General features: G+C 39.0%; 1 protein-coding gene across 1 annotated transcript in view; it reads right to left on the bottom strand.

Annotated features, from left to right (window-relative positions):
• Positions 1-25,565, bottom strand: part of SIPA1L2 (signal induced proliferation associated 1 like 2) — a 117,308-nt gene that overhangs the window by 8,156 nt on the left and 83,587 nt on the right. Inside the window, 4 exon segments of the mRNA XM_036756506.1 lie at positions 8,484-8,615; positions 18,247-18,466; positions 22,157-22,310; positions 25,190-25,414. Coding sequence (XP_036612401.1) covers positions 8,484-8,615; positions 18,247-18,466; positions 22,157-22,310; positions 25,190-25,414 — 731 coding nt within the window.

Genomic DNA, 25,565 nt, shown 5'->3' with positions numbered 1-25,565 from the left:
TAAGTAGGCTCTGAGCCCTCAGGGTCCTGAACAGGGTATAAGAGCTCTGAGGTTGGTGTTTTGCCTTTGGGGGCACACTCATTGAAAGAGTGTTGGCAAGCTGTTGAAGCAGCCCCCCACACCCCCACCAGCTTTGAAAACCCAGATGTTGATGTTTCTCTCTCTGGTAACTATATATTACTATGGACAGATAGAAGTCTGTCTAATGATTTGTGTTTGTTCTGTTTATATAATGTATGTTTGTAATTTCTGTTTGTATTCTCTCCAAAGCTCAGGATGCTGGCTTTTCCCCCTGAACTAAGTGAATGATATATGTATGTTAATTCCTTAAAGTTGCTTTCCTTAGAAAAGCAGATTGAAGAATCTGTGCTGGCAGCCCTCCTGCATGCTGGTATTGTGGCAAGCAGCATTGTTGTTACAATAAATGAAACAGCTGCATTTCAGAGAGGTCAAGTAATTCACCCAAGGTCATGCAGGGTGTACTAAGTGGCAGACCCAGGATTCAAATCCAGGTCTCTAGCTCCAATCCTACATTTCTCAACATGTATCACAATGCCTCCCACGATTCAAAGTATGTGACCAAAAGGAAACAAAAAAGGCTTTATCTCCTTTACACTGTATGTACGCAACTTAGTCAACAGAGATGTTTCCTGGTGACAAACTAAAATTCAAACTGATAACTCCTCGAGCAAAAATGAGGCCTTCATGGACAAAAAACAGAGATCTAGAGAGATTACATTGTGTTTTTCCTTTGGGAGATTATGAGATTTTGGAAGAGAATTTTATTTTGGATGTGTCAGACTTGGTAAGTTAAAATGACAAAAAGATGTCTTACTTGATGAAGGGATAGAGTGAGTCTCTCATTGATACAAGTAATTCCTGGGTAAAGAGAGTCTCTCTACCAATGCAGATCAGCACCTTCTCTGTAATTTATATATTGAGACTATCCAGAGCCCTGAGAGAAACACAGCTAGGATGCGTCAGTGGCAGAAACCTGAATCCAGTTCTCTTATCTGCTAACATACTTTCCTTCCACTAAGCTGGCTTTGATAAAGGGAATATTTAACATAAGAACTTCTAAATTACTTTTTAAAACAAGTCTACTTTATCCTCAGATGCCAGTGGCTACAGGATATCTCATGGGTTCTATCTATGATGACCATTGTTTAGCAACATCTGACACTCACCTTCAGGACCGTCTAATGTACAGGATAAGCCAAAAAACACAAGTGAGGCATATGATCTTAATTCACAAGGTCACTCTCATTAGAGGTGCAACCATTCAATGAAAGTACAAATAATGCTCTGATTTGCAGCCTGCTCTACATCTTGCATGCATTGACTATCAAAGAGCCATCCAAGCCAATGACAGAAATTAGTTCAGTGTTGCAACAAATCCTTTAAAAGCATTTTTCTTCTCGAAAACCTTTTAAGACGTATCATGACAATTCATTTATTACCACAAAGCACTCCGCCCATAGGAGGTTCTTTTAATAAATGCTTGTTGAATTGGATTGAAAATGGACTATTTTTAATAGAAAATGATTTTTTTAACAGAAAATTATCTATCCTCTTTCAACCTAGATTAGGTTCATGCAAGAGCAAAGAACAGGCAAGACCAAAGGTAACGAAAAACAGTTTGTATTGCCTTCTATTTCCATAAATAGAGCATTTTATGTATGTATGCATCAAGATTTACAAATCAAAGAAAAGGTAGCTCTTTCTAGCCATATTTAGGAAACAACATATTAGTAATGAGTACAATTATCTGATGTTAATAAACAGGTCATAGCTGACTTCGACAACTATTTAGCAAAGAATAAAGGGGAGTTTCTGAATCAAGAAGTCAATGCAGATATATGTGTTTGTATATTATATATATATATATATGCATATACATATATTCTCATTTCTGTCATTAGTCAGCACTTATATAACACTTTGTGTCTAAAAAAAATTTTAAAGTAGGCATATTGGTTTTGTTTTATTTAATATATATTATATATTTAACATTAATAACAAATATAAATTATTATATTATTACATATATTACATGTAATAATATGTAATATAGCATATAAATATAGATGAGATATATAAGTAAAATCATAAATATGTTATTTAACATATAATAACATATACATATAATGTATACGAATAAATGTTCTCAAGATAACATGCAAGAAAACTCAACCTTTTGGAGTGTAGCTCCATAAGTAAGCAAAAAAGCTCATTTAAATAGCTATGACAAAACCTGCACACTTTATTTTTGAATGATGAATCAAAAACTTAGGCACAACACACTCTGTTTTTAAGTCAGGGAAAGACATCAGAAAGACTTCCACCAAAAATGGTAAAAACATTTTTAAAATTTTGTACTTAAAAAGAGGAACCTTCATTTATCCAGAAAGTTTATTTCTACAGAAAAAAAAAAATTCTCCCATAACGCCCAGAACCAGGCCACAATGCCATTTCCTGGACATGCCCAAATCATACCAGCACCGCCTGCCTTCCTTCCTACCTTCCATTTGTGCGTTGTCTTCCTGTCTTCCCACCGTAGAATCTAAGTGCTCTGAAGTCTGAGATTATCTCACTTGCTCCCATTTCTATGGCTAACACTTAGAGTGTCTGGTCTATAGTGAGTCCTTGGTAAATTCTTCATTCATTCATGTAGGTCAGATAAATAAAGTATTTGAAGGAGTTTCGAAAAGTCTAAGAACAATTTTAGGAAGAAAGTCATAATTCTCTTTCCTAAAACCTCCGACCAAACTTCTATTTCTCACCGTTAACTAAATAAAATCATTTAAGAATAGTACAGAATTTCCTCCTTTTCCCCGGTTTCACCGTGTCTTTTGATTTGACTTTCTCCTTGCTTGCCACATTGTAAAGAGTCACAATCTAATGAGAACAAGAATTAAAAACAATAGCATTGTAAAGAAGTTTATGGATATTATCACCTCATTTCATGCTCACAACCACCCTGGGAGGTAGGTGCTACTACTATCCCCATGTTACAGATGAGAAGACTGAGATTGTTCAGGATCAGACAGATAATGAGCATCTCCAGGCATGATCTGAATGCAGGCCTTTCTGACTCCAAGGATAGCAGTCTCTATTCATGGTAGCAGCTAGCTACCTCATAACAATAACAATAATAAAAATAATGAAAGCTAATTGAGTAGAGCTCATTAAAAGATATCAACTGACAATCATGGCAATAAATCTCCACAGTCTAGCCCAGGGGTGGGGAACGTGCGGCCCTTTGACTGACCTGACCTCTGAGCTAGCTAATCTGGTCTTCTTGCTCTTCCTCATAAACAACACACTCTCTTGTCTCCATGTCTTTGTGCTGCCTTTCTTACGTGCCTAGAAATACTCTATTCCCAATTCTGCCTCTTAGAATTCCTTGCTTTATTTAAGACACAGCCCAGGTGACACCTTGTAAAGGAAGCCTTTCCTCATTTCCCCAGCTGTTGCTGCAAGCTCCCAATTACTCTGTGGGTTTTTTTTAATGTTTTGTATGTATTTGTGGATGTCCATGCCACTTCCCTTGACAGAATATAAGCTTTTTGGAGCACAGGGTTTGTTTCATTTGTCTTCGTATTCCCATCTCCTAACACATGCTTGTTGACTGATACAAAAACTGGCACCAAGATTAAAGACCCAACACCAATGTTTATTTTTTTTTAAATCATAAGATTTAGATCTGGACCTTATAGGGTTCATCTAGTGTAACCTCATTTTACAGATGAGGAAAACAGAAAGGTTATCTGAGATCTAAACCTCAAACCTCTGGCTACAAGTCCAGTGGTCTTTCTGTCATAGCTCGTTTCTAAATAATTGACATTCTCCTATATAGGCTACACGGGTCACATGAAATATACAGGGTCCCAAATGCCTCCATACAGGTGTAAGCTTAGGAAAACAGGAAATGGGGTGTGGCATTTTCTGTATTTCTCTTTAAAAATCTGATACTAACCAAACCATTAAGATACTTGTCAACATCCAGACATGGACATATTTGAATCATATGGAAATCAAGTGCTATGGTATAATCTCAGATATAATTGGTATTGAAAAATTGACTACCCAAATATCTATAGTAAAGTCTCATCTGAATTTTCCTAAGAATATGATCCTAAGCTGGCATGTTGTAATAGTTAAGATCAGCGATGATTTCATATCTAGTTTTATCAGGTACCACTTTTTGTCCACAGGTAGCAACATTTGCTTTTTCCTTTAAATAATCATCTAAGATTTTTTTTTTATTAAGGAGCAGTTGGTGGCACAGTAGATAAGAGTGTTGGACCTGGATTCAGGAAGAATTATCTTCCTGAGTTCAAATCTGGATGCAGACACTTATTAGCTCTGTGACCCTGGATGAGTCACTTGTTACAAAATCGTAAGTAACTTTGCCTCAGGTTCATCATCTGTAAAATGAGCTGGTGAAGGAAATGGCAAACCACGTCAGTGTCTTTGTCAAGAAAGTCCCAAATGGGGTCACAAAGAGTCATACACAATTGAAAGGACTGAACAACAGCAACAATTTTTTTTTATCAATTCCCATTAAGATGACTTAGAACTTGAGAAGTATAAAAAGCAGACTGACCAATTCCTTTCCTCATAGCAAAAATACATTTTCCTCATTTCGAAAACAATCCTCGTAGGGCTCTTAGCAACCTAATAAGTACTCTGTTCTTTCATTGAGCTTAAGGTCAACCCATAAACCACAGTACAGCTCTAGCTTAAACTCTTTGGTCTCCATGGAACCCTAAAGATCTAGTCTAAAGCCCTCATTTTATAGATGAGAAAACTCAGGTCTAGGGAAATTAATTCACAATAAAATTCTCAAAAAGAAGGTGTAACAACAATGCTGCTTGCAGCTGCTGTGAAGGTCTAAGGCCAATAACACCAACACACAGGAGGGCTGATAGAACAGGTTCTTTGATCTGCTTTTCTAAGGAAAGCAACTTTAAGAGGCTTACAATCTCACTTTAATGAAATGTACATATGTTATTTACTTAGTTCAGGGGATAAAGTCAGCACCCTGAACTTCAGAGAAAACACAAATAAAATTATATAAACAAATCAGCAGACAGGGCTTCTGTCTGTTCGCAGCAATACATACATAGTTACCACAGAGAGAGAGGGAAGCATCAACATCTGGCTTTTCAACGTGGGGGTGGGGAGGATGGGGACTCACCAAAGTCTTGTCTGGTGAAATCGTAGGAACAATCTTCCAGTGAGTGAGCCCCTGAGCAAACCCTCTCCTCCTGCAGTTCTGAGAGTTCTGGCTTAACCTTTAGAGTATATATACCCTTTTTCAGGGCCTGAGGGCTTCATACCTCTAGACCCAGTTAGCAAAAGGGTGTGGGCCTTCCTACAAAGGCAAGACTCAATCAAAGGCACTTGATTGCCTTAGTGCTGAGAAGCTCTCCGAAACAAAAGAACAAAAGACAACAAAAAGTCCCACTTGGCTTGCCATTACAGAAGGTATAATGGGTTAATAACACCATCATCATCACTAACACCAAAGAACTCCAATGACAATTCATGACAGCCATGACCCTAGGTTCTTGGAGGCTATTCCAGAAGAGCTCAAGTTTGGGCAGGTGCTACCCATTCCAGAAAGATTTCAAATATCATGTTTAGTGATGGACTCCATGTTGTTTGTTATTCAATAATAAGCCTGAGTAGGCTGAGAAAGTCTCCATCAACAGGCTCACTGTAGGGCCTCTTACCTTTTCAGCTATGGCATTTCTCAAAATCATCTACTAAGATTAAGATGTATCTGATTCTTAAAAGATATTACTATAGCTAGTTATCAAATCAGTTCCCAAGGGTATCTGCATGAAAAAAAAATCTCAAAGGAAAAAAAAGTAATGGTATCATTTCATATAGTATGTTGGAGGTTGGGGGAACATGATTTCTGAGGCAGGGACCTCTGCCAGGGGCCCTCAAATCATAATGAGCAGGTATCTGATCACAAGACCTATCCATGGGACTTGAGATCTCAGACTCATAGATTTAGAGACGGAAAGGAACTTAATAGGTCAACTAGTCCAACTTCTTCATTTGGTAAATGACAAAACTGAGGCCCAGAGAAGGTTAAGTGATCTATCCAAGGTTACTCAGACGTAAGTGGCTGAGCCAGGATTTGAACTTGGGTCCTCTGACTCAAAAGCTCATGTTTTCCCCACTATACTATAATCTTCTCTAGGTGCATCATCCAAAAAGCATGGAGTAAGATGATAATAAGACCCAAGCTTTAAACAAGATCCAAGAGTTTATACAGTAAAGTACTCCCCAGTGGCTGATCCATGAATAATCAGTGATACTATTACTGTTCAAACCTCTACGGAAGAGACAACCTCATTCTATGCTCCCAAGCACATGCTCCCATGGGTACACACATACACATACACATACACACACACACACACACACACACACACACACACACACAGTGAAAATACCCTAGCTACAGTGCCTTGCACAGAGTAGATGTGTAATAAACATTCACTGAATTAAATTTGCTGAATTTGCTTCCTGGATCAGCTTTGAACTGAGGCTGGCAGAGCAACTCTGCCTTTCACTGGTCTCCAACTTCTAGGACTGCACAAAGGAAGGGTTACTGAAGGTAAGAGGATAGACTTAAGTAAACAGGCCTCAAGTCCTAGGTTTTTTTGTTTGTTTAGTTTAAAAAACAATAGAGACCTTGCGTTTGATCATGCCCAAGTTAAGGCCTCATTACAAGGCAGGCAGCTGCATCCTGAAGCTCCCGAGTAGGACAAAGACTCTGTAAGGCAATGAACCAGGGAATTCAGGGAAGGCTTGCTCCTTCTATCCAGGGAGCAGTTACAGCCCACATCCACTCTGCAGGGGTTTCGCTTGTCCTACCTGTGCTACATCTCAGCCTTGTCTGTCTTGAGTTAAAAGAGAGAAACTTTCAAATCAATAGCAGAGGGTGAGGGTCAGGAGGGCTGCCTTTCAGAATTCTGTGGAAAGCCCTTGGGGTTAAGCACCTTTAGTCTTCCCTGAGATGGTTCTCCGTAAATTTTGCATAATATACACCAGTATTCCAAATTCACCCTTGGGGCCTCAGAAGCAATTTTAAACATGGTAGGCAAGTTGGACTGCAGTTAAAACATCATCATTTATAATCATAGAATCTAAAGCATGGAAGACACTGTAGGGATTATCTAGTGTAATCCTCTCATTTTACAAATAAGGAGAGTGAAGCTCAGAAATGTAAAGTAATCTGCCTATATCATCGCTAGGATAGGAACTCGAGTCTCCTGATTCTAAGAGCACTGTATCCTTTCTACCAACCTGTGCTGCTCCTCTGATACACACCTCTAACTTGTGGGCCCTGCCTTTAGAGCAGGTGTTCTACTCTTCACATCTTGGAAGCCCTGGTATCTTACTGAGGGGAGGAGAGGTACGGAGAAGAGAGGTGGGCTGTAAACGAGATAAGGAGCTGGGCTGAATGGGTGGCATGGGTCCTTGGAGGTGAGCCATATTCCCCTTCCTGGTGGAAATTCTAGAAAATATGGTAATTTCCATTGGCTTAGGAATCTATCAAGCAAACCCTTCAAGGATATCTGCCTGAAATCAATCGACAAACATTTATGATCTGTGTGAGGCTCTGAGAATATAAAAACAAAAATCTCTGCTTTCAAAGAGCCTTGGGGAATCCATTATTTTAAGAGAAAGGAATGTACAAGTCCTCTCCAGTGGTTCTGTTCTTCCTTGCCACTTCTTCCTACAGAAAGGCTATCAACATTCTTTATTTTTATTTTTTTGGAGGAGGGAAGGCAGGGCAATTGGGGTTAAGTGACTTGCCCAAGGTCACACAGCTAGTAAGTATGTCAAGTGTCTGAGGCCAGATTTGAACTCAGGTCCTCCTGACTACAGGGCTGGTGCTCTACTCACTGCGTCACCTAGCTGCCCTTATCAACATTCTTTAAAAGAATCCTTAAGGACCTTTCACCAACTGACATGAAATTAGAAGCCAAAGGAAGCGTCTTATGCCACAATCACATCTTAATGATGGTGGATGAATGCCAGAATTTCCCTGTCAATGCTTATCTTCTTGACCAAAAAAAAAAGGGGGGGGGGGCGGAGTTCCCTTACTTACAAAAACAATAATTACAGGATGGATTTTACAAGAGACCTTAGGGACCATGAGTCCAAAGCACTCAACTTTTTAGATGAGGAAAGTTAGGAACAGAAGAGGAAGTGAGTTTTACAAGGTCATCTGGCATTAGAACCCTGGTCTTGAGTCTCATTCTAATACCCTTTCACTCTAATCTGCACAGGCTCCCTAAAGAAACAACACCACACACAAATTTTCCCCTCTGGGGCTAAAATACCCTAGAGCTCATCTAGACAACATAAGAGCTTGATTCTAAGAAAGGTACAGAAACACTCTGTGGCATTGAAAAAAAAAGCAGCGATCTTTGGGCCAGTTTAGTCTTTACCTTCAAATGCCCGTGCAGCATCCACAAGGTTGGACCAATCTAACCCTGTGGCAGTGTCTGGGAGGGGCATCAGACCTGGATCAGTGAATTTGGACTTATCCGATAAGGACCCATCGGAGAGCCAGAACTCATCTAAACAAAAAACAAAACCACAGTGTCAGTGATATCACAGAGAACTCTCTACAATATCATCCCCTTGGGAAATTCACCTGCAATGGCTCCTTTTCTTCCCCCTTAAAAGACATCTCCCTACCCTCATTTAAAAAAAAAATACAAAAATGTAAGTTGCTGATTACCCTAAGACACATACAGCTAAAAATAGCCTGAAAAAAGTTGGGGAAAAGCAGAAAACTGAAGGTTAACTAATTCAAGTGAAGTCACAGAAGAAATTACAGCAGAAAGGGAGTTAGCATTTAAACTATGTACAGCATCGACACTGAGCAATGATGTTTTCCCTTGGAATCATTTTCCTCTGAATGTGACCAAGCCCAACTACAGACATCAAGATTCTAGTACCATTTTCTTTCTTTTTCTATCTAGTGCTTTTAACATATAAAAAGCCTGGAAGGAAACATCTTCCAACGCTGATGACTTGAAAAAGCCTTATAGTAGAATCCATAGGTCTAAGATGGAGATTTGAACAATTTTTTCTTCTGCATTGAACCATGTTAATTTCACTTAATCATGTAAACATTTACTTGTTAATTCATTTGTTCATGTTAGTATGGATGGTAAGAGGACAATTTTATTGCTGAATTACATACAAAAGAGAGACGGAAAGTTATTTACTATATACAAAACCTGTGGTTTACTATGCTTTCCTCCATTTGTCCTGAATCAAGTGGCTCGACAATAACCAGTCATACCAGAAACACCTCCTACGTATAATACTTAATGATTTATCATTCTTCCTCTGTAGGAGTTGCAATTTCTTTAAAAATGATTCCACTGCTTTGTTTTTTTATTACTCACAAAGCTGAGTTGTATTTTTTTGAAGCATTCTTTGGGTATTTCCCAGCAAACTTTGGAAGGCCTTCAACTGGACTTTCTTTTGCCTCATAATTTCCATGCCCACCCAAATGAGTTACATGCAGATACCTGTGAATACATCTGACTAATTAGACCACTCAAAATAATGACCACCTGGCTGACTGAGCTTGCAATTAAGGAAACTCAGGGCATAATTAACAAACTACACCTGTAATTTCTGTACCCACAATTTTTGGGTAGATGAGAAATTCTGGCATCCGAACCAAGCTCGAGCATTTGGAAAATTGCCCTTATAAGAGCTTTATTAAAAGAGCAGTGAACCTTTGGAAATGAGCTTTGATGTCGTTTGTGTAAGGAGAGGCTGTTTGGGGCTAAAATTAACTTTTATCCTCATTCAAAAGTCATAGGCTCAGGCTTTCCTGACCTCTATCACATTTGTATCTAAAAGAACTGTCAAAGGGTAGCTGTTAAACTATTCACAACACGCTACCTTGCTAATCATCTTATTAACTTACTTATTTCTGCCCTTGCTCCACTGGCCCCCATTTGGAGAGGAATAACAAAGATAATATTTTTCTAGTGTGACCCTCCCTTCTCAGTTTTTTCTGCTTTGAATAAACAACCAATGCTCCGAGCAGAAGCTTCTAAAATGGGACATTCTTTGTCCTTGGCCAGGTCAAAGAGGACCTCAATTAAATCAGCAGCTGATTCCTACTTGCTGGGAATTGGGGGAGGGGGAAATCAGGTAGGAAGAGAAATGTTCACAGGATTTGCTACTTTGCTCTCACCCTTCTCCTTCCCTTAGAATGCAGGTTTAGGAATGTTCGATCCCACTTGTACATGCTTAATCCTTGTGACAGGACGGGGATCAGTGGAGTTGGGGCTGCCTGGTCCTTTCAGTTTTGAACCAAAAAAGCTCCTCTCTACCATATATCACAAGTATATGTTTAGCTTTATACCGATGTACATTGCATGTGCATGCACACACACATATACAACTAATAATGGAGAAAATGATACAAGAAAAGGAGATTTTAAATTATAATTTATTTTGTCACCAACTGCAGTATAACTCTGGACCATTCGCTCTAATTTAGTGAAAAGGTAGAATTCAGACATTCATATAACTGTCTCTCTTTCCTCATTAGATTGTAAGCTCATTCAGTTAAGTGGATGTCCCCACAAATAGTTCATTTTATTTTAAAATGTTCACTAAGAAATCCCAGTGTTCTCTTAAACTTAAATTTTATTTACTGCTAGGGAAGCTTCTTTAGATTAAAACCAAATTTGGTCACTTATGATGAAGAGATCACAGAGTGACTGTCAGAAAGGACTTAACTCTGCACCATAATAAGTTAACAAAGGGACACAAAGGGCAATACCCAACAAGTCTGTCAGTGGTGCTCTGGCTTTGTCATTAGATATTTCATCGATAATTTGCAAAAACTGCGTTACTGGTAAGTGTTTACAAAGGGCTCTAAGATCTCTGTAAGAGAGTTTTACAGACACTTTTGATGCACCACAGTTTTGAAAGGCAGAAACAAACAACTGTATGGCAGCCTTTCCTGAATACCCACTAGCAGGCTACCCTTCTGACTGCTTTCAGACTCCACAGGGCCTTAAGGAATACTAGTGGGAAATCATATCAAGTTCAAGGGGTCCATGATTCTCCTTCTATAAATTTGTCTGCTTCCTCCCAGTTATTGGCTGGGACCTCTACTGAGGTATTTCTCACTGGGTGACCACTGTAGGGTCTGTCTTCTTCTGCAGTCTCATCTGTCTGGTCCATTGTTGGAATTACAGCCAAGAGTTTCCCACCACTTCTGGCACAGAGAGGTTTAGCGATCTGCCACAGATCACAAAGCCAGTAAGTATTACAGGTGGAACTGTAACCCAGGTGTTCCCAGCTTTGACGCCAGCTCTCCATTTGCTAGGTCACAGTGACTCTCTGGAGGTATGGCAGGTAAGAAATCCTCACTTAATTGAAGGAAACTGAGAAACAGAAAGCATAATAAAGTGTGTTGCTTCTAGTTATAAAACTTGTCACTGACAATTCCAGCAGGTCTCCTGATTCTCAGTCTTGTGTTTGTTCAAGGGGAGGGGAGAGGACATTTATTAAGTGCCTACTATATTCTGAACTAAGTATTTCGTGTTGTAAAAATATTAACTCACTTGATAACAGCTCAACAAGGCTAGCGGTAAATCTCCTTTGGTTACAGACAGATGGTCAGTCTTCTGACCGTGGTGAATGCAGGGTGAATGGGAACTTTTGAGTCACCCTTACAATTTCGTAACACAAATCCCAGATTTTTCCATGACCATTCCAATTTCAAAAAATAAAAATAAAGTATGTTTTTAAAATGAGTCCTTACAAAAGGATTATCCTATGTTCTGATTTTTGACTTGGAAAAATGTTGCTTCCTGGGAAACAGGGATATTTGACTGGACAGCCTAGAGTTCATAAGAACTAAGGATGAGATTTGACGTTCCCACAGAAAATCAACAATAGTACGGTGACTGACCTAAGGCACTGGCACTTCGGAGACCTGAATGCCAAAGGAGGTCCAGAAGCACAGCCAGCCACTTGTTTAGGCCAATCATGACCTGATGCTTAGTGAGTGGAAAAAATGCTGACTCCAATGGTTTGCAATTCTGGACTTTCTGGGAGCTTTTGAATTGAGGAGTTCCTCCCTCAAACCCACCCCCCCTCACCCCCAAGGAGATTGGTACAACTCCAGAAAATGGAATAGTTAACTATTAAACCAACTGGCCAAGAGGAATGTAATCCCCTACTTTGGAAGGGTTGTTTCCTCTTCTCTCCCTTGCCTATTGTTTCTATTCATGTCTGGTATGGCTCCAGCTTGGAGTTCTGCTCAACAATTCACTGTTTTGGTTTTTTTTTTATTTTTAAGGAAATGTTAGTGTTTGTGCAGGTTTGCCAGATCTCTTTCCCCACTCTCCTGCCCTGCTTCTTGGCATAATGACATTGAGTCTGTGGCTTCCTGTCTATTTACAAAAGTCCCCACACTAATGTAATCCATCTTTATTAATTCTGATTTTATTATTATTATATTATTCTGATAACAAATACTGAGTAGTTTTCTTGACAGCATTTCCTGGTAGTCAAAAATCTCAAGGTTTACAATCACTCTTCAGAAACCACAGGATACTTATCATAAAGAAAATTAAGAACAGACAGAGGGGAGTGAGAAACACCAGATTAAAAAAGAGAAATGATCCAACCAGCCCAAAGCACTGTTCTCTGGTAGAAGCATTAGGGACATTTTTAGAAAGGTGTGGTTGTTGTCCTCGACACCAACCCTAAAGAGGAAGGATCTATTCCAAAACAACCTTGGTTTGTTTTGGTTTTAAAATAGCCAGCATCTATCATCAGTGAACTTACCTATAACTTAATTAAATATATTTATGTTTTTAGCCAGTAGCATCTCTCATATGTAACAAATTCCTTAAGTTCATTAGCCTCCAAATAAAGTGCATTTTTTTTTCAAATTCCTCTTCTGGAGGTGACTTCAGAGGTGCTAGTACCACAGAATTTGTTGAACAAGTCTATTCTTCCTGATAACAATGCTCTCTATATGCTTTTGATCCTGTCTCCTACATTCTGGTCTTTCAAAAATAAAAAAAAAACTGAAGGAACAGTATTCTTTTTTACTCTTCATACAAAAAAAAATAATAAAATCCCATTCAATTACTTAGGCTTAAGAGTACCATTATCATTTTCCCAGGGCTCAGCATTTCCTTCCCACACATACACTTTTTATATCACCTGTATCCGACTTGGTTTCTGAAACAAAGTCTCAATTCTCATTTTCATGATTTCTTGTGAGTGGCCCATTATGGAATTCCCTTATTATAATCTATCCAGGATACAGATCTTATGAGGAACAGACAAATACTGACCTAAATGCAATGATAAGAGCTAATGCAGAAAATTTCTGTGGATGGGTTGTGTCAAGAGTCTTTACATCTTAAAAAGTCATTTATAAACTCATCTGGCACATTTCAGTAACTCCAAAAAAATATGAATTAAAAGAATAAACTTAAAATGCCTTTAAATATAGGATTAATACCCAGGGTTCAAGAGATGGGAATGGCGTGAAGCAAATGAAAATTTGGAACTGTTAAGGTGTTATTATTTCTGTAAGCAAAGGCTCTGCCTGTGAAGAGAATGAGTAGAAATAGGCACAGGACAGTCCTTCTAGCAGTTACTGCTGGATTTTTTTCCCCTGGGTCAGAAAACCCATATATGAGCGGCTTGGTTTCTTACAGTTTGACTACCTGCCTCTGAGAAGACTTCATTCAGATTACTGTAAGCTATCTATCCTCCTGATTCCCTTTATATTGTGAAAGTAAGTGATTCCTGGGCACGTTTCAGTTCAGGAGTCTTAATATTCCATACAGGATCACAGATTTAAAGCTGGAAAGGACCCTAATGGCCATCTAGTCCAGTTCCTTTATCTTTCCGATGAGGAAATTAAAGCCCATAAGAGTTAACTGATTTGTTCTAGGTCACATGGAGAGTAGATGGTAGAGCTACCATTTGAACCTAGGTCCTTGGACTCCAAGTTATCTTATGTATATCGTTTGTAAACAGCTATTTGCATGTTGTCTCCCCTCCCCCCCCCTTAGACTGTGAGCTCCTTGAGGGCAGGGATGGTTTTTTACTTTCTCTGTATCCTTGGCACTTAGCATAGATCCTGGAACACAGTAGATATGGAAGGAATGCCTGTTGGCTATGACTTTGGATCCCTCACTCTTTCCAAGTATAGTCTTTAGGATGTTTGTAGGTTTGGTGATTTGAATTTCAACCAGCCAGTGCCAGGAAGTCTGGTGGAACCAACCTTCGGAAGGGTTACATGAAGCTAAAACCTTTAGGGTGAGCGTGTTACCTAAGTTTGAAATGCCAGATTCCCTTCCAGTCCCTGTTTGGAAACATATGCTAGGAATGCATCTTTGCAGACTTCTCCCATTTCAAAGTGTCTATTTGTTCCCAAAGAGTCCTGACTTCTCAGGAGTCTGTTTCATGGGCCTCTTCCAAGAATCTCTGCATGACCCATAACCAAGGAAAGCTCAAAGCCATTTAAACCTGCCTTGGTGGAGAGGAGACAGACTTTAGAAACCAGAGAGACTGCTGTGGCCACAAGACAGAGCTATAAATGTTTAGTTCAGTAAGTCAGGAACACATCAGGGGATGGGATTTGCCGTATCTTTTACAACACTACTGAATTTTTTTCCTGGATGCATCTTGGCATTCTATGCTGCCAGTTGAGGTTGAATCGTTTTGCCACAGGGGGCTGCCTACCAAAGACGGACAAAAAGGTCTAGTTGGGTAAATTTTGATGAATTCTTTGTTTTTGTTTCCTGGCTAAAAAAAGGAATAAAGAAGGCAGTTTATGATTTGGGACAGTGGCTAAGGACAGTAGTATTTTAGTGAAAAGCCTATTTCTCTGCCTCTGTGGTTTGGAAACAAGGTAGCATGAGAGTAGATCCAATAGCACATGGGTAATAATTTTATCACACACAGACACACACACACACACACGCTTTAAGGTTGGCAAAGAACTCCTCATAACAAGCCTCTGAGATAAACCCTACACACGGATGATGAGGATGAGGAATGGAAGGTTCACAGTAATTTGACCATAGCCAAAACAACTAGAAAATGTCAGAGCCGGGATCTGAACCCAGGTCTTCATGATTCTGACTCCAACACTCTTTCCACTACACCTGTAGCCTGCTGGCTAGTCTCCTTGCCTCAAGTCTCTCTCTACTACAGTCTATCTATTACTCAAATGTCAAACAATTTTCCTAAAGCACAAGTCTGATCATGCAATGGACTCCAGCGTATCCCTGTCACTGCCGTGATCACATATAAAATCAATTGTCTAGTGTTCAAAGACCTTCATACCTTGACCTCTTCCTACCTTTCTAGTCTTCCTACATTTTATCAAGTGATACTGGCTTCTGGCTGTCCCTTACAAAAGGACACTCCATTTTCCACCTCTGGGCATTTTCCCTGACTGTCCCCCATTCTGCAATTTCCACCCTCTTGGCTTCCTTCAAGTCCCAAATAAAATCTCCTTTTCTACAAGAAGCCTTTCTCTATCCCCTTTAATGCTAGCGACTTCTCTGTTGGTTTTCTCCAATTTATCCTGAATGTATCTCATTTGTATGTGGCTATTTACAAGTCATCTCCTCCCATTGGATTGTGAATTATAGGACAGGAGAGGCTGCCCTTTGCCTTCCTTTGTATCCCAGCACTTTTAGCATAGTGACTGGCAACTAGAAGGCACTTAATACATTCTCATTGACTAACATGACTGACCACGTTGCCTCTCCAACATGAAAGTTATTATTAAAAATTTTGAAATATCATCCCAAAGCTTCAGGCAATTTAGGAAACAAAGTAGCAGAATCTGGATCCAAGTTGTACATATATTGTATTCTTTATACCAGAAATTGGCCACCAGGCGATGAATTCCCTTTGGCTATACTAACTCATAAAATTTGTATATTAAAATGGCATACAGATAATTTATAGTGGGGTTTAAGATCTGTGATAGTGGAGGTAATGCCCTCGTGATGAAATAAAGAAATCTTTTGGAAATGCTGAAACATTGTGGTAAACTAAATGCAAGATGACATTAATGTTCATTTAAAAGCAAACTTCTTTGGAGAATATTAGAATATTTGACCCTCATTGTGTACCTTACTTTATTGTGATCAAGGAACAGTTGTGTTATTTCCATTTGCATAAATGAATTTTACAATAGTTAAAATATTATGTCTCTAAAAGTAATAGATTAGGAAATTTCAAAGGGAGACAGGGATTGTTTTCAATTCAAGCTTAGAATAATTAAAATAGCCAGTATTTATCTGGTTGCTTTAAAGTTTTGCGAAGTACTTTACATTTTATCTCATTTGATCCATACAGCAACCCTGGGAGGTAGGTGCTGTTATTATCTACATTTTTACAAATCAGGGAACTGAGGCAAACAGAGGTCAACTGACTTGCACAAGGTCATAGAGCTAGTAAGTGTTTGAGGCTGGATTTGAACTTAGCTCTTCCTAGGTCCTGGTTCAGTGCTACATCGGCTACAATACCTAGCTGCCTCAAAAACAAGTATATCATTTCATTGAGTCTAAGAGTTTGGATGCTTAACCAAAATATACTAAAAGCCATGAAATACAACCCTGATAATGAATACTTTCTTTAAAATTCCCATACCTCTGTAAAACAGAAATAGTTTTGCCTAGAAAAAAGGTGGTAAAATAATCTGGAAAAAAATCCAGTGTGTCTGAGGCTGGATTTGAACCTTCAAGATAACCTGGTTCAATTCCATCATCTTACAGATGAAGAAATGAAAAGCAAGAGAAGCTGTAGCTCTTGCTCAGGGTCACAGAGGGTAAAGACCAAACTAGGATGCCTGCCTTTGCCATATTCTTTTTCATGCTACACTATGTATTTACTTTAGAGGATAAGCAAAGGGATGATTAGGAGGGCACTTTTTCCCCTTTTCCTAGCTATTTTAATAAATACAGTTTTAGATACTTTTTCTTTACAGTTATAAAAGTTAAAGCCTGATACAGAGTTCATCCTAAAGGTTGAATGAATTTGACTTTTATCAGTATTTCTAGTAGGTTTTTCAGTTAAGCCATCGTTGGACAGTGTATACATTGCCAACTTACTTTGTCAAAAATGTCTCTTTTTTCATTTTTCGTGTTTTTGAAATAAAAGTCATGATATTAACTCACATTCCCATAGTGTTTTGAGATTCACAAGACATCTTCCTTACAATAATATTGTTTAATAGATGAAACAAAATCTGTCATTCCCATTTTAGAGATGAGGAAAATACTGGCTTGGAAAGATGAAAAAGCTTGTTCATGGTCCAATAGCTAGTAAGTGGGATTTTGGTCCCATGCCCCTTGATTTAAGTCCAATACTCTTTTTACCGCACTATATTGTCTTTCTTGGGGCAACTATGTGGTGATACAGTAGATAGTGCCAGGCCTGGAGTAAGGAAGACCTGAGTTCAAATTTGATCTCAGATACTTAGTAGTTGTGTGACTCTGGGCAGGTCACTTAAATCACTTTACCTTCGTTTCCTCATCTGTAAAATGAGCTAGAGAAGGAAATGGCAAACTATTCTAGTATCTTTGCCAAGAAAACCCCAAATGGGGTACATAACGAATCAACTGAAATGATTGAAAAACAACAACAAAATTGTCTTTCTATTAAAAGACCATAAAGGAGGGAGGGAGAGAATTCAGAACTGAAAATAAAAATTAAGAACAAAATTAAATTGAAAATAATTAATTTAATTAGGAAAAACCCTACAGGATTTAAAGCTAGCAGGTAGGAGGAAACATTTTAGAGCATGAAGAGCACTGGCTTTGGAATCAGTGGAGCTGGGATCAAAATCCACCTTTGTAATGACCTATGTGACCTTGGCCAAGACTTTTACCCTCCCCAGGCCTCAGTTTCCTCACCTGTAAAGTGAAGATGAAGGACTAGCTCTCATTTTGCAGATAAGGAAACTGTGTTCCAGAGAGAGGGAAGTGACTTTTTTTTTTTTAAGTTACATAGCTCGTGGGGAGCAGACCAGAGAGATTCAGACCCAGGTCTAATCAGATGAAACACACGATGTAGCATTAATAGAAGAAGCACTTCAGATGAGAAAATCCCAGAAGCCACAAGACACCAGCAGAATCGGAAACATGGTCATACATGCACTGTGACGCCACTTACTTCTCAGGCTTCCCATGCCTGGTGCCGGGTTGGTCCGAGGCGGGAGCGTGCTATGGTAGGGTGGGGTGGTGCTGAACAAAATGTCATTGGGCAAGGCTTGGTCAAGGATGGAACTCCGCGAGCTGCCGTAGGAAGATCCTCTGCGGTTACTGCAAATACTCTCATCAGAGAGTGTGCGGTACAGGGACCTTCTTGGAGACAGGTTCCCATAAAATGAAAACTACATGTTCAAAAAGAGGGAGGGGGAAAGGGGAGTTAGTAAACAAATGAAGACATGGAATAAACTCTATTTTAGATGCAATGGGCTGATGCAGCACCAAGAAAACTTTTTGTGAGCTCTTCCTCAGTAAGACACAAACACGCTAGCTTAGAAATGCTGAAGGAAATCCATTGACTTCCCCAGCCAAATGCCCTGGTGTTTCAGAGTAGTTATTCCATTTTAATGCTTCCTCCTCTGACATTCTGAAAAATATGGTCATGAATTAATTAGATGCTACACAGCTTTATTAATTCTGAAATGCTAAATGGAGCCTCCACAACCTTATGATGATGATGGCTCCGGGAAATAGAGAAGGTTACCATTTCAGGCAACATTTATTCACATGCATACATGAAGCTGCTGGATTTTAATTTCAAACGACTAGGTTTTTAATACCAGGCAATTTAGACACTGATCAACTGTATGTGAGGTTCAATCTAACCCACATGACAATAAAACTAATTTCAAATATCACAGCCTTGTAGGATAGCCAAATAAATCTAATGAAAATGGTAAAGTCTAGTGAAAAAAAAAAGAATTCCCCATGAAATTGTTTTAACTGTATTAAAGGTACCTTTTAGGAAAAAAAATTCTCACAATAGTGTTTACTAAAACACTTGATTCTGAAGAGATATACGCTACACACTTACACACACTTACACACACACACACACACACACACACACACACACACACACACACACACACACACACACCACCTTAAAACAAAATCAAACAAAACCCCGCATTTCCAACATGGTCTTTTACATCCTGAGGCATATCCCGTTGGATAAACAAGTATGATCGCCTGGCTGTCCTTAAACATTGTTTACATCAAATAAGCACAGAAATGGCCATTTAAGTTTGTGAATGCAGCAGAAGGGCTAAAAATATCCCTATTCTTCGTGTTCCTTCCATTCTGTCAACTCTTCCTAACTGATGAATGCTTACATAAATCATGTACGTGGTCTACAAAGTTAAACATACACCAGGAGAGGAAAATGTGGTTTTAAAAGAGGAATCTCTTGACGAAAAGGATATGCTATCAGAATTTATTTTTTGCAATAGCCTGCCTTCATAGCTGGAACTCATACTGCTCTGTTTTCTAATTTATATTATTTGTATAATATATTCTATGGATGCATAAAATATATGGACACATACATATATCTATACACTCATATATACATACACAGTGCCCCAAAAAATCTTAGTGCAATTTAAAGTTTAATGAGTTTGTGTTAGCAAACACACGTGTTAACATGTATATGTTAAGAACATGAGTTTCATTAGGATCCAGTTCTTAGGGGATTCCCTGTACACATACGACTAGCACATTCTTCAGCATGTTATTACGGGCAGAAGAGAATAAAGAGGTCTTGAGGTAGGATCTAATTTGTATTATTCCAAGGCTATAATTCAGTTAATTGGAGTACGATTCCACTTTAGGGAAGCCAGAATCTATGGCTGTTTGCTTTTTTTTTTGACTCACTGTCAATAACAAATGGAAATGATTGAACATTTTTTATTTCAATAAGGGATAGTATGGCACGATGGAAGAACACAGGCCTGGAAGCCCATGTTCCGGTCTTGGCTCCCCTACGTCTGACAGAAGACATCTAAACTCTGGGCCTTGGCTTTCTTATCTGTAAAAACTAGGGTCTAAAATAGGACCCCAGATGAAGAATAAGAAAAGACCTCGGAGACCCCCCCCATTTTACAGATAAGAAAACGGAGGCCCAGAAAGGGTAAGTGGCCAGGATTAACCAGATAGTATTAGAGACAGAGTTTGAGCCCCAAGTTCTCTAAAAGCCACCGCACTCTGCTGACTCCCCTGATTTCTAATGTCTCTTCTAGCTCTAAGATGCTCACGTGCTTCCAATTCGACTATCACGTATTTAGAGCTGGGAAGAATTTTAAGTTAGTCTCCTGCCCAGGCCTCTCTCTGCCTCTGGGCAGGCAACGTCCCACGTTCGACAAAAAAGACAATTGAGGCCAGACAAGGTTAAGTGATTTGTCCAATCTCAGTCAGCTGGAAAGTAACAGACTTCCATTTTCCTAACCTCTTCCAGTTTTAAATCTAATAGACCTGTCAGGGTAGCAGTCAATCTACTGACATTATTCTGTCTTTATAATTATTATATTTACTTTCATTTTTCTTCCCCCTCCCTTGCTATACTAGTCTCCATTTTGAAAGGGGCATTGGATACACTTCTTTTTTACAGCAAAACCCTTCCCTCCTGATCTTTCTGCTCTCATAAAATCATCATTGCTATCAGCAGAGGCTTCTAAAGGGAACATGTTCTCTCTTTGTCAGAGTAAATAGGAGTTGGAAAGGGAGCTGACCACTTGCTGGGGGAGAGGAGAAGGGATGGAAAGCTAATCAGCAGCATTCACTGCTTCTCTCCTTTTTCTGCCTCCCTCCTACCTTCCCAAAGCTGAGAGATAGAAGGATGTTAGTTCCCCAGCAGGTCCAATTTAGCTGAAAGGAGAGAGAGAGGTGAATTGAGGATACCTAGTTTTTTTCTCACTTTGAGACAAAAATGTGTTTACGCTACACAGCTGAAGTATGAAAAGGAAATCCTAAATGTAGACATAAACCTCTAATCACTTAAAAAATCCTGCTCTTCTAGGTCTTATCACTATCACAGCCAGGATCACCACCACCACCACCACCACCATCATCATCATTGTCACCACCACCACCATCATCACCATCGTTGTCATCACTGACATCTATATAGCACCTACCACATGCCAGTACTGTGCTAAAAGCTTTACAAATATCGTCTTATAACTTTACAACAACTCTGGGAGGAAGGTGCTATTATTATCCTCAATAGAAGAGGATAGATGAGGAAACTGAGGCAGACAGTGCTTAAGTGACTTGCTCAGGGTCACACAGCTAGAACAGCATATCTAAACTCATGTCTTCCAGACTCCAGACTCAACACTCTATCCACCGTACTGCCTCACTGACCCATGTTTACAGGTGCAGCTTTGCTTACTTAAGTAGTGAAGCTAGGCCTTGAACCCAGAGAGATATTCTAACATTCAATACTGGAGTGCCCACCTAAATTCCTTAAGGTTGTTCCAGATCAAACCTTTGAAGAATCACTTCTGCTTCTCTTTCATATGGCCAGTATTTTAAAAAACATAATGGCAACTCACTTTAAAAACAATGACAACAGCCATGTTTGAACATACTTTTCCTTTGCAATAATATACATTTTTCTTCTGGGGCTTCACGCCCAATATTCAGTAGAAGATGGGCAGGCTTTTAGTATCATTTGGGGTGAGGCCTTCATTATTATTATCACAATTACTAGAGTTCCTCAAACTGGCTTGAATCCACATTAACCCTACGCTCATACAATTCAATTTCCATTTATTTTAAGTCTCTGTGAAGAGGCTTAACCTACAAATGAAAAAAGACGCACAAATTGTTTAAGACTCCATTCATGGGCTCTTTCCACCTTTAGGTTTTAGTGTCCTTGTCTAACCATTTATTACTGCTCTTATTTCTGTCTCCTTCCTTTATGTACACTCAATTCACATGAAATAGTGGGTTCTCTTGGGATCCTTTTGGGGAACAACAGTATAGTGTAACTGTCTCTTGTAGGGACTGAAAATCCTTTTAAGTTGGCTAACCTTTCTTCGGCCCTCCTCCACCAAAGGGCTGCCGGGAAGCATTAACTTCAAAAAATCTTCTTTGGACAGGACATGTTGGGTTTCAGAAACGGCATCCTCAACCACAGTCTGATGTTGACTCGATGTGGACATGGCTTCCATATCACTATACATTCTGTTGGAACAGATCAGTATAAAAGAGAGAAGATCAGGGAGTCAACCTTCAAACTGCCTGTGATGTTATAAATTAAAATGCAGTAACTAGCGTTCAAAAACACATACACATATACACATGTGCATTACTTTATTATTAAGTCAGTTCAGTTTTGCTCCCCCTTCACTCCAAATCCCCAAGTCATTTCACATTTATGAACTAAGTTCAATTGCCAGACAAGATTTTTGAATAATTCAGAAACAAAGCAGATTCCCAGAGCACAATATATGGAAACAAGCTGCTGCTTCCTCCAATGAAGCCTGTTTCCTTTTTTCCTAGTTTGGATTTAGAAACAGAGTTTCAATAATTCATTAGAGATGAGCCAATGTTTTTAAATCAATGTGTGTGCTTCTCAAAAACTTGGAGGCTAAGGGATCAGACGCCTGGACCCCACGTCCCAATCCTATGGTGTCCAGAGGAGATGCCCAAGGTTCAAGAGTAACCATTTCTGGCATGTGCCAAGCATTTTTAATTATCAGCAATTTCATAAAGCTGTTTGGATAAATAAAACATCTGTCTCCCTTAATTATCAGTATATAGAAATGTATTTATGGTTAACAAAAGACTGTCAAACTGAATTACTGTCTTTCAGCTCTCTTCTAGGAGGGAAGCAAAGGAATGATCTTTAAAGAGTTTACTTTGGAAATGCAATTTGAGCAACCATAGATTTCCAAAGACACAGAGCATAAATTGGAGTCCAATTACTTCCCGCCAAATGCAGAGCAATCAGTGACTGTAGTAGCATCAGAAGAGGCAATGGCCTTTGCTATTGACCTGTAAGTCTAGGAATTATGCTGTGCCATGGCAGCTAAGTCTCCAGTAAATGAGCTGTTTAGGGCTCTCATCATTGGCACCTCGAAGGCATTTTGGTTCAAAGAGATGCCTGGGTTGCAACAAGCTAAGCAAAAGCTTCCAGAGAAAAATGTTTAAATACGAAACTTTCACTTACAAACGCGAAACTAATGACAATTTCCCTGGGGGGAGAAAATTCCATCATTTTGTTTGTAAGATGGTATAAATTTCTATGCACTTTCAAGTATTTCAAGGACTAACACATGAAAAACAGCAAAGAGGCAAGGAGGGAAAGCTTTGAAAATGATGAAAATCATCGTGGAAGATGGACTTGGTGAGTTTGCAGGCATGTACAAAGAGCCTCCTCAAGAGCCTTCTTATGAAATCTATGAGGGGTGTTGTAGTATTTTTACAAAGAGGAGCTCCGGCAGGACCAGTTTCTGTCAGCTGATCCAGATCTATATTCTGGGCCTTGCCACCAGCTTTTTTCAAAGCCATGTCCATGGGAGGGGGCTGATCTGTACTGGCAAACCTTATATGTATCGCTCAGGCAGCTAGGTAGGAAGACCTGGGTTCAAATCTGACCTCAGACACTGACTGTGTGACCCAGGGCAAGCCATTTAATCTCTGTCTGCCTCAGTTTCCTTGCCTACAAAAATGAGAATAATAATAGCACCTATCTTGCAGAGTTGTTGTGAGAATATTATTAACAACAACGACATCTATGTAGGGCTTTCTATGTGCCAAGCACTTTACAATTATTTGCACATTTGATCCTCACAACAACCCTGGGAAATAAGTGCTATTATTATCCCCATTTTACAAATGAGGAAACGGAGGCAGACAGAAGTTAAATAAGATATTATCTTTGAAGTGCTTTGCAAACCTTAAAGTGCTATAGAAGTGCTAGCTTCTATTATTTTTGCCATTGTCATCATCATTATTATTATTGTGGAAGATCTATGGGAAGTTGAGTCAGTTTGTGGGTCCAACATTTTTCAATATATTTATTGTGCCAGTTTCCTGGGACATTGAGGGACAGCAGTAGCTCAATGCTGCTAATTTCTCCTTCCATGTTTCTAAAGACCTGTGACGCTCTCTAGGGCATTAGGAAGTTAAATGACTTGTCCAGCATGGGTCAGAGATGAGACTTTCTTTGTGGTTTTAAGGCCAGCTCTCTAACCACTATACTACATTGCCTATAATGATATGAGAAGGTAAAAATACATTTTAGCCATGCATCTAAGAGATTATCTTACAAAATAGAAAATAAATTTTAAAAAAGATATCCTTTTTTTGATAAAGCTCCAGAAACTCTGCAAGGGCATCCTTAATATTCATCAAAGAATAAGTGCGTGCTTGAAAGCAATAGTATCTGATGCTATCATGGGGGCTAGTCCAATTGAAAATGTTAACACAACGACTGAAAGGTCTTTTAGGCCAGAATCTTTAAAAATCGACTAAACTGGTTTGGTTAGCCTTCTTCTGCACATCCTGAAATCTACCACTTTCATCAGAAATGCAACAATCACAAATATCATAAAAGATTTTGCTGAAGGCTCAATATGCGTTTTTTTCTTCTATACATAAGTATAAAACACTACCACTTTTCAAAGTCTAGGAAATAAAAAGGAAACCAAAGCAATGTTAAAATTAGGTTAAACAAATAAACACATTTTTTTGTTGTTATTTAAAGATCACTTAGCTCTACCACAAATTCAATGTGTTCACTCTCGACCCATGAATTTGTTCATTTCCCAAAGATTTAAACTTAAACAGTACTTTGCTGAAAGTATTTCTACTGAAAAAAAAATAGCTTTGGCCTTTAGGAAGAAAAAATTATTTTAAATTCTTTATACTGAAATTGGAAAATGGACACAAGAGTTTGAAGAAAAATAGCTAAGTTAAAATCTAAACAACTTTTGAAAAAAATTAAGTTCAAGATCATTACTTGAAGGAAGGATGTACTCCTTTGGAAGCTCATTTTCCTATTCTCCCTTTCCTTGCTGTTTTGCCAAGATAAAGGAAAAAGATGTTGCTTTACTTACCCCTGACATTCATTCACTTCAGACTCTTCGGGTGTGGGACTGCCTTCTGATTTCTTCCATCCAATAACATATTTGCTGACTGCTCCTTGCCTGTGGTAGGATTTGGACAATGACCCAGTAACCTGTTGGCCACTATTGTGTGATACTATATAGACTTTGGAGGTGTCTAAAGATCCACTATTTTTAGAACAGTGTGCTGAAGGGCTTCCTGAATGGTGCGAACCACTGAAGAAGCGGAAAAAAAAGAAACAAAAGCAGCATTACAATGATATCCCTAGAAGCTCTGGGACACTGCCAATCACAGCCATAATCGTTATGCTTTCCCCTCTCCCATAGCAAAATGGGGAAAAGGGACAAATGTACGGTGTAATTGCTT

Source organism: Trichosurus vulpecula, chromosome 4 (genome assembly GCF_011100635.1).
Source record: "Trichosurus vulpecula isolate mTriVul1 chromosome 4, mTriVul1.pri, whole genome shotgun sequence".
Classification (NCBI taxonomy): domain Eukaryota; kingdom Metazoa; phylum Chordata; class Mammalia; order Diprotodontia; family Phalangeridae; genus Trichosurus; species Trichosurus vulpecula.
The sequence above is the reverse complement of the archived record's forward strand: the minus strand, read 5'-3'. Positions and strand labels throughout refer to the sequence as shown.